The following is a 9,096-nucleotide window of genomic DNA, read 5'->3' as shown; positions in this document are numbered from 1 at the left end:
AGGAGGAGTGATGTAAGCGACATTTTTTAATGATATGATGATGATACGCTCAGATGATAGGGTTATGGTTAAAATAGTGCTATATGGCATCAACTCCAAAATGGCCGATGTGTCCCTTACATCACTCCTCCTCGCAGCGCCTCAATTTGTTCTATGCTTTAATTTCAGAGTACATTGAAACATTAAACTGCTTAAATTTCAGTAAAATCTGGAAAAATGGCGGTGTTCTAACACTTTTGACCAGTAGTGTTCATGCCAGAAGACCAGCCAATCACCAATGCCCACCTGGCATTGGAGTTTTCATTCATCCTCTTCCTCTTCCTCCTCTAGTTTGTGATTACAAAGCCCCATGAGATGCCCTGACACCACAATAACACCTCTCACCTCCACCCCCTTTGATAAACATAACAATATTGACACGAGAACAGCATTTGGTGGAGCACATACCTCCTCCAGGCTGAACAGTTTATATTTGGTTTCACACCGATAGGCTGGATCTGGACATTCAAAATCTAATTTGCTTGTTCTTGTCTCCAACCCAATTCATCCACAACTTTTTGAGATATAATTATATGTACAGTATATACTATATCTATATTTTAATACTGTCACAATTTAATACTGGAAAAAATATTTACATTTTCAAGTATGGATGTCTGACGATTCTGTGAATTTTTCCGGTGTACCAGCTTTGATGTCCATCGGTATGCAAAATTTCAACTTCCTACGTCACTCAGAAGGTACCGATCTTTAAAATTAGTCAGTGAGTGAGTCAGTGGTTAGAAAGAGCATATATATATATATATATATATATATATATATATATATATATATATATATATATATATATATATATATATATATATATATATATATAGATGTATATATAACATTTTGGCTCCATCAATGGTTAAGAATCATTTAAAAAAATAAAAAATAAAACTTATATCCAGACCTGGATTTGAATTTTCACCAAAATCGGATCGATTTGTCTTCATACACCCAACGTGTCCACCAAGATTTGTCCGAATCAGTCCATAACATTTTGAGAAAGTGTGATTATATCGTTTTTAGCCCTATCATCACTCAATGGTGAAGAATCACTTTAAAAATTCTCAGATCTGGATATCCACCAAAATCTAATAATTTCGTCCTCGTCACACACCCAACCTGAACACCACGTTTTGTCCAAATATATTCGTAACCTTTTGAAATATCCTGCTCACGACAGACAGACAGACACAGACAAACAGGGGTGAAAACATAACCTTCATCAACCTTCGGTGGTGTAGGTAATTATAACAATAATAATAATAATAATTCCAGCAAGAACAATAAACTTCTCGCCATGCTGGCCAAGAAAACTAAATGAAATAGATAAAAGGAAAAGAAATAGGAGCAGTGTGCATGTTACATTACAAAAAGGTGCTGCTGAAATCTCAGGATAGGCTGACCTGTTAGAGAGTGTCACCAAAGCTCGCTGTGCAATCTGTCTGATCTCTGTTAGAAAACTCTCCTCATCACTGAGCTCATAGTACCAACACTGTACATAATCTCGTAAAGCATATTGCAAAACCTGCAACAAAAAACAACGGGTAACAATAACCTGACCAATTCAAACACAAAATGACCACTTGATTGATGAAAGCAAAAATTAAATACTTGTGATAGCTGAATTTAGACAAATACAAAATGGGCATGACTACAAGATGATCTTGATTCTGAAAACCAAAAGCCACAATATAATAAGTAAATATTTAATGTGGTATTGAATAAATATAGAGGCTATTTAATTAAAGATTGAAAATATATACAGGGTAGCCCGAAAGTTACTTTAATACCCCTGATAAATTTCTCGCACTTCCCTCCGTCCCTTCCCCTCTGCCCTCGCCCGCTATGGTATGCGGAAACACTGACTCAGAAGAATGATGGAGCACATACAGATACAATGACAAATTAATTATTGTAAGTACTGTACAATAAAACCCGTATATTAAAAGAGTTCAAGAACAATGCTTCACTGGGAAGGGTAAAGTGACTTTCAGGCCACCCTGTATATATATATATATATATATATATATATATATATATATATATATATATATATATATATATATATATATATATATATATATATATATATATATATATATATATATATATATATATATATATATATATATATATGTATATATAGATATATATATATATATATATAGATATATAAAAGATGTATTAAATAAATTGATTCCAGGTTTTACCGTCATTTTACCAAGTGTCTATTACATCACCATATCTAACACGTTACATCAGTTACTCACCCCTGTAGTTTGTGTCCTTTATGATGTCTATAAAAACAGTAAGTTTCCCGTTTGGAATGTCTTTCAATTTTGTTTGACTGCCAGGAAGGCAGACAGAGTATAGATATTATCTCAGCCCTTTCTACACATGTGTGATCGGGAGGAATTGAGAGCCAAAATATGGTAAACCAGCAAACTTGCAGTCTTCCTATTCATGTTCCGATTTGTGTTCAAAATAAAACATTCAATTTAAATGAGTTGTTCCTCGATCATAAACTGATAAGACGGACAGACAGATGAATGGACATGAACCAATTACTGAACTGAGCTCTTCTCTTCATGTGCACGGAGTAACTACAATAACTCAGTATTTGTGCTGCTGGAATATCACCAAACTTTCATTGCATCTTAATCTACGAACACTCCTACAGAATTACAACTATGTATCTTTGTCACAATTTGATCTATTTTATCATTCATTCTCACCCAAAATATGTGCGTCTCTCTCTGCAACTGCAAGCTGCCAAAATCCTCACCACACAAGGAAGATTGTATTTTAGCTATGACTGGTTAAAATGGCTTGCCCCATTCAAGGTTCTCCTCCTGAAGTACTCTGCCTTTTAGCATGTTTATGGTTTCCAGACACCACCCTTCTCAGTCAGTGGCTGTTATTTTCATATTTTTGGATTGATTTCTTTCATCCAATCAGGCACCATCGCTGATTATTATTTTCTTCCATGCCAGCTTTGATCACCTTTTTTCAGAAAATCCTTCTCTTTTCGAACTCAGAGCAAGCCAGTTTTTCTGCCTCTTCTGAAATGTCTTGATCAAACATCTCTCTGTATCAACCAAAGAACTTCATTACCTTCGCAACCCAAGATGGATGGAAGTTATGCTTTCACCCATGTTTGTCTGCCTGTCTGAGCAAGATATCTCAAAAAGTTGATTCACTGATTTGGACAAAACTTTGTGGATAAGTTGGGTGTGTGACAAGGATGAAATAATTAGATTTTGGGGAAGATCAGGATCAGAATCTGGATATGGGAATTTTTTTTTAAGCGATTCTTCACCATTGAGAGATCAGGTCAAAAATGACATGTAGTATGACATTTCAAAAAGTTGTGGACCGATTATGACAAAACTTGGTGGACGAGTTGGGTAGGTAACAAGAACAAGCCGATTAGATTTTGATTAACTTCCGGATGCAGATCTGGCCTATCAAAGGCACACAAAACATAACTTCAGCCTGGTGGAGGTATGCATTCAACCGAATGCCATTTTAACTGTCATCCACTCATCTGACAAAGTGTGTGATGGGGGACATTAAAATGATCTCCGACAACTGACCGATCATCCGTCCATGTACTTTTGTGTATGTAATATTTCAAAAACCCGTTGAACATTAAGCTTTCATATTGCAGATCAGATCCTTGTTTATTTTGTGTTCAACCCAGACAATCCTTTCAATTCTCCTCCACACCCAAATTTGAAGAGTTTCCAGTCTCTTGATGTTGTCCTCTTTTCTTAAGGTCCATATGCGTGACCCATATAGCACAACACTGCAAATCAAGGATGTGTCCTTTCCTTATATTCAGCCATGATGAAAAAAACACTTGTCATTTTTAAATTCCAAATGCAACTTCAATGAAACAGAGGCAACTAGAATGGCACTTGGAAGACCAATACCTCGACCAGGCTGTACAGTTTATGTTTTGTATCCCATTGATATGCCGGATCCCAATCCGGACCTTAACCAAAATCTCGACTTATTCTTGTCACCTACCCAACTCATCCACCAAGTTTTGTCATAACCCGTCCATAACTTTTTGAGATATTGTGCTATGTTATCGTTTTGGCACGATCTCTCAATGGTGAGGAATCACTTTAAAATTCGAGTAACCAAATCCAAATCCAGATCTTCACTAAAATCAAATCAATTCGTCCTCATCACACACCCAACCTGTCTACCAAATTTTGTCTAAATCCTTGTACAACTTTTTGAGATCTTCTTCTTCTTCTTTCGGCTGCTCCCGTTAGGGGTCGCCACAGCGGATCATCCGTATGATCCGCATAGTGATTTGGCACATGTTTTACGCCGGATGCCCTTCCTGACGCAACCCTGGTCGCCTCTTACGACACAGGGATATGGTACACCTATTTTAACCGGGGTATACACCGGCCCAGTACACTGGTACTCATTTCGCCGAACTCGGAAGGATGACAGGCTGAGTCAACCCCCTGGTGTTAATTCAGTGGCCCAACGGGGCTTGAACTCAGGACCTCTTGGATCCCAAGCCGCTGCCCGAACCACTGCGCCAACACCAGGCTTCCTTGTACAACTTTTTGAGATATCCTGCTAAAAGGAAGACAGACAGACAGGGATGAAAACAACCTCAGTCCACCTTTGGTGATGGAGGTAATAAAAACTGATTTTTGATACAGCCTATAATTCTAAGACCTCACTTGTTCAAACACAAAGTTATGCCAAAATAAAGATAGTCTATCTTTAAATAAAGTCAAAAAAATGTATTAGAGTGAAAACTATTATTTAATTGCAAATAAAGTGGGTACCACAACAACTTTCAAACAAATATGTTCTTCCCAAACATCAGATGGTCTGCTTGACTGTTGGGATGGCGCAGTTACATAAATTAAAAAAAAGTTTGTCCTTTCCAGAATCCTATCCTTGTGTGCCACAAGTCAACTTGTGCCAAATGTGTCTCGTTTAGTGTCTCCTACAAGCACTTGTCTAATGTTGTACCCCAATAATTCCAATCCCCGATACTACATCTGTCAATAATGTTCATGCAAGGTTACACTTTTGTTTCCACCCATCATGGCCATTCACAAAAAGTATAATAAAAGATGCTCTTTGCAAAGAGGAGTAAAAAAAAAGGTTTGTGAGGAGGGAGGAATGATTGTGCAAACACACGCATAAATATTTAGTACAAAAAAAAAATGCAGAAATAAAATGCAGCCATATTCAGTGAAAGTGTACATGTATAGCATCTGATATGGGAGGAGTTCTGATTCTGATCTGATTAAGTGCAGCATCGCAAACATCATTTGGATAAATAGTAAGCTTGCAGAACATTTTAAGGATGAGCAATCTATGTTATGTTCAACCTTGCCCAACAAAGCAAAGCACTTTGCAGGCTCAGAACAGACGACTGCATTGTACTGCACATCATGCTTACAGAAAAATAAAATGAACAGAATTCACAAATACCAAGAGCAGAAAATTTTCTCACCACAAAGTTTCTATGGAATAACACAAACCAAATATTTGGCAGTGAAATACAACTGGCATGCAAAACAAAGACCGTTTGACAATTTCAAGGCTTCTGAAAACACTTTGCAAACAGTATCCTTCAACCTTTCCACTTCATGAACAATCTTTAAATGTGTACTGCAGGGTCAATGCAACCATTCATGAGCATTCAAAATACCTGTTGCAGAGGATCGTCAATGCTGCTGGAACCTGTAAGGCGGCGATCCCACTTTTGTGCTTTTTCTTCGGGCTTCATTGATGCAGCAACCTGAAAGGGAAGGTATCAAAGCATTGCACCATATATTTAATGAATTATTGTGTCCAAAAAGCACTGAACCCTTTTTGACACATTTACAGAATAAAACTAGAATGGCACTCGGTCAAGCGCATCCCTCCTCCAGGTTGAACAGTTTGTGTCCCACTGATAGGCCGGATCTGGATCCAGACCTCCAAAATCTAATTGGCCAATACTTGTCACCTAACTAACTCATCTACCAAGTTTTGTCATAATCTGTCCACAACTTTTTGAAATACCATGATATATATATATATATATATATATATATATATATATATATATATATATATATATATTACATATATATATATATATATATATATATACATATATATATATACATATATATATATATACATATATATATATACATATATATATATACATATATATATATATATATATATATATATATATATATATATATATATATATATATATATATATATTACATATATATATACATATATATATATATATATACATATACATATATATATATATATAAAATCACCTTTGACACCATCTATCAATGGTGAAGAATCACTAATAATTCAAGTATCTGGACCCAGAACTTCACCAAAATTCAATCAATTAGTCCATGTCAAACATCTAACCTGTCCACCAAGCCATAACTTTTTGAGATATCATACTATGTATAGTTTTTGGTCCAATCACTCAATGGTGAGGAGTCACTTACAAAATTATAGTATCCGGATCCGGGTCTTCACCAAAATTGAGTCATTTAGTCCTGGTCACATACCCAAACTGTCTACCAAGTTTTGTCCAAATCCATGCATAATTTTTTGAGATATCTTGATCACAGACAGACAGACATGAAAACATAACCTCCATCCACCTTCTGTGGCAGAATTAAAAAGAAAAATAATTTTTTTTTAAAGAAGAAAAGAACATATTTAGACAAAATGGGAGCAAAGATCATCATTATTTGTACTTGATGATGATGAATATGCAACCTTTCCCCAGTTTGTGATCACACAAAATTGGGGCCAAGTTCATCTTGATTCATGTTCAATGTAACCCAGCCCCATATAAAATATCATATCATGAAAAGGCAGAGCTATTGTCTCTAAAATAAAAGAAAAGTGAAGAACTTAGCCGTTTTATCCTCTATATATTACTAAAACTCTCATCTTGTATATATGTATGTATGTATGTATGTATGTATGTATGTATGTATACATGTATGTATACATGTATGTTCCCGAAATACAGACAAAACAGTACACGATAGCGCAAATATTTTATGGCCATCTTACTCACCATCCTCCTGCGGTGTGCAGTATCAAGTTTCGTTCAAATCAGGCAACGAAAAAATTATTTAAAAATCAATTCCCGATTCAGTCAAGTACTCTTCGAGAGAATTTGATCAATGCAAACAACCTCAGCGGTATAGTTCGCTGGAGCTATCTTTTTAATTTTTTGAAATGATTATTTTCATCAACCGCTGTCACAACGGGAACCCAACGGGTTCACGGGTCATCTAATGATTACTCTTATTATTGCCAGAAAAATTATATATCAGAAAACCTCTGAAAACATATAAATGTTTTCATTCAATATCAGTCCCTTTTGTACATTATTAGCTGACAAGCAAGCCTTGCTTGTCCCACTTTTTGTTGCATTGTTTGTAGTTCTAATTTATTTTATTTTGAAATGTTAAGAATGGAGAGACAATAAAGGATTATTTAATTGATGCAGCACTGTTTTGGATTATGGAGGCATGCCACTACTAAAAAAATTCACAAAATTTTTTTTTTCACTGTTTTGGTGAATAATTGTTTACATTTGTGAAATGTTATTGGAATGCTACATATGTATGGACACAGACCTACTTATTCACACTATTTAAAATGTGACAGGGTGACGGGTGTAGAGGTACAAGCATTGGGGTGCAGCGGTGCAAAAATCGAAAAAGAGAAACTCCACATTGAAGAAAATAAGGATGGTGGAATCTCAGGATAGACAATATAAAGTTGGGCCGAACGAAAAACGTGTTGAGGGAAGAGGTACAGGCAAGGGTGTATTTATGTCACTTGCCAGCCAATCATAGTCTCGCACAGCCAATTAGCAGAATCTCACAATTGTTTCCAAGCCACGAAGCATAGTTCATGCTTGCTTTGCCTGGGCATTTATCAATGTGAAAAAAGACTTTGTCCAAATCTTTTTTTTCTCTTGACCCTGCACTGCCTTGGTCCTCGGCGATTAATTGAGTACTATTTTCAACTTTATTGGGCCAGCGGTTTGGGAGGAGATGAAAGAATGATACAGATATTCGATCTTATTTTATAGATATGCCCATCAAGGAGAGATCATGGGATGGGATGATATGGGACACAACAATCCCGTAAACAGAATGACGCTTTATATGGAGTAGCAACCACACGAAAAACTAGTTGGTGAAGTTAACGAGTGGGGGGGAGGACCACAATTCTCTCCAGGCAAACGTACATAATGTAGTGCTATGTGGTGGGTTCCATATAACAAATCATAATCATAGAAAACCAAATAAGTGGGGGAATTATCATTTGTTTGTTCGTATGACCTCTACTCACTCAATGACCAACAAACTAGTTTGTAAGACTGACAAAATGAGTTTAAAACTGCTGGTTGTATTTTGAGATATGCAATGCGAAGCTTTCAGGCGGTAAAATAATTCATAACCCGAGATTCCAAACATCTCAATACTAACATTAAGAGAACACACCAAAGCAGAGATGTTGAGCATGACAAAAATCGTGAAGATCGACTTGCCAAAATTTTTTTTTTAATAATAATAATAAAAACGTACTCCCGGATGAGGTGGAAGCCGGTACGATAAGTCAATAAAACACCACGTCAAAGACATCATAGAATTGGGGAATTTAACCCATCCATAAGGACAGGTTCCTTGCTCAGATAAAATAACACTAAGAAGGATGATTAACTAAAATAAAAAAAATTTGATAAATATTTAGAAGTAGAAGTATAGGTGACTCCATTACATAGTCTGCAGGGCTCATGCTTGCACTTGCCCTTTCCAATGTCCCAATACACAGACCCTTTCCCCAAACTGTCCTTATGTGTACTTCCTCTATAGGAGGGAATTCCTCCACCCCACCTGGCATCCCCCCCTCCTCCCCCACCTCTTTTCAGAAAAAATTGTTCTCGGGCAGGAAAATGTAGTTGGTTTGCAGTTACCTCAATCGTTTCATGACCATATGCGG

The 9,096-nt window shown here is 36.2% G+C and overlaps 1 protein-coding gene across 5 annotated transcripts in view; it reads right to left on the bottom strand.

Moving 5' to 3' along the window:
* SNX13 (sorting nexin 13) overlaps positions 1-9,096 on the bottom strand; it is a 223,303-nt gene that overhangs the window by 168,488 nt on the left and 45,719 nt on the right. For all 5 annotated transcript variants that reach the window (XM_085892259.1, XM_085892261.1, XM_085892260.1 and 2 more), the window contains 2 exons: positions 5,750-5,839; positions 1,455-1,576 (listed from right to left, as the gene is read on the bottom strand). In XM_085892259.1, the coding sequence (XP_085748385.1) occupies positions 1,455-1,576; positions 5,750-5,839 (212 nt within the window). The remainder of the gene's footprint in view (positions 1-1,454; positions 1,577-5,749; positions 5,840-9,096) is intronic.

This window comes from Eptatretus burgeri, chromosome 8, assembly GCF_056783735.1.
Source record: "Eptatretus burgeri isolate ZD-2024b chromosome 8, Ebu_testis_v1, whole genome shotgun sequence".
NCBI classification, from domain to species: domain Eukaryota; kingdom Metazoa; phylum Chordata; class Myxini; order Myxiniformes; family Myxinidae; genus Eptatretus; species Eptatretus burgeri.
Note: the sequence above shows the minus strand (reverse complement) of the source record. Positions and strands in the feature narration are given on the sequence as shown.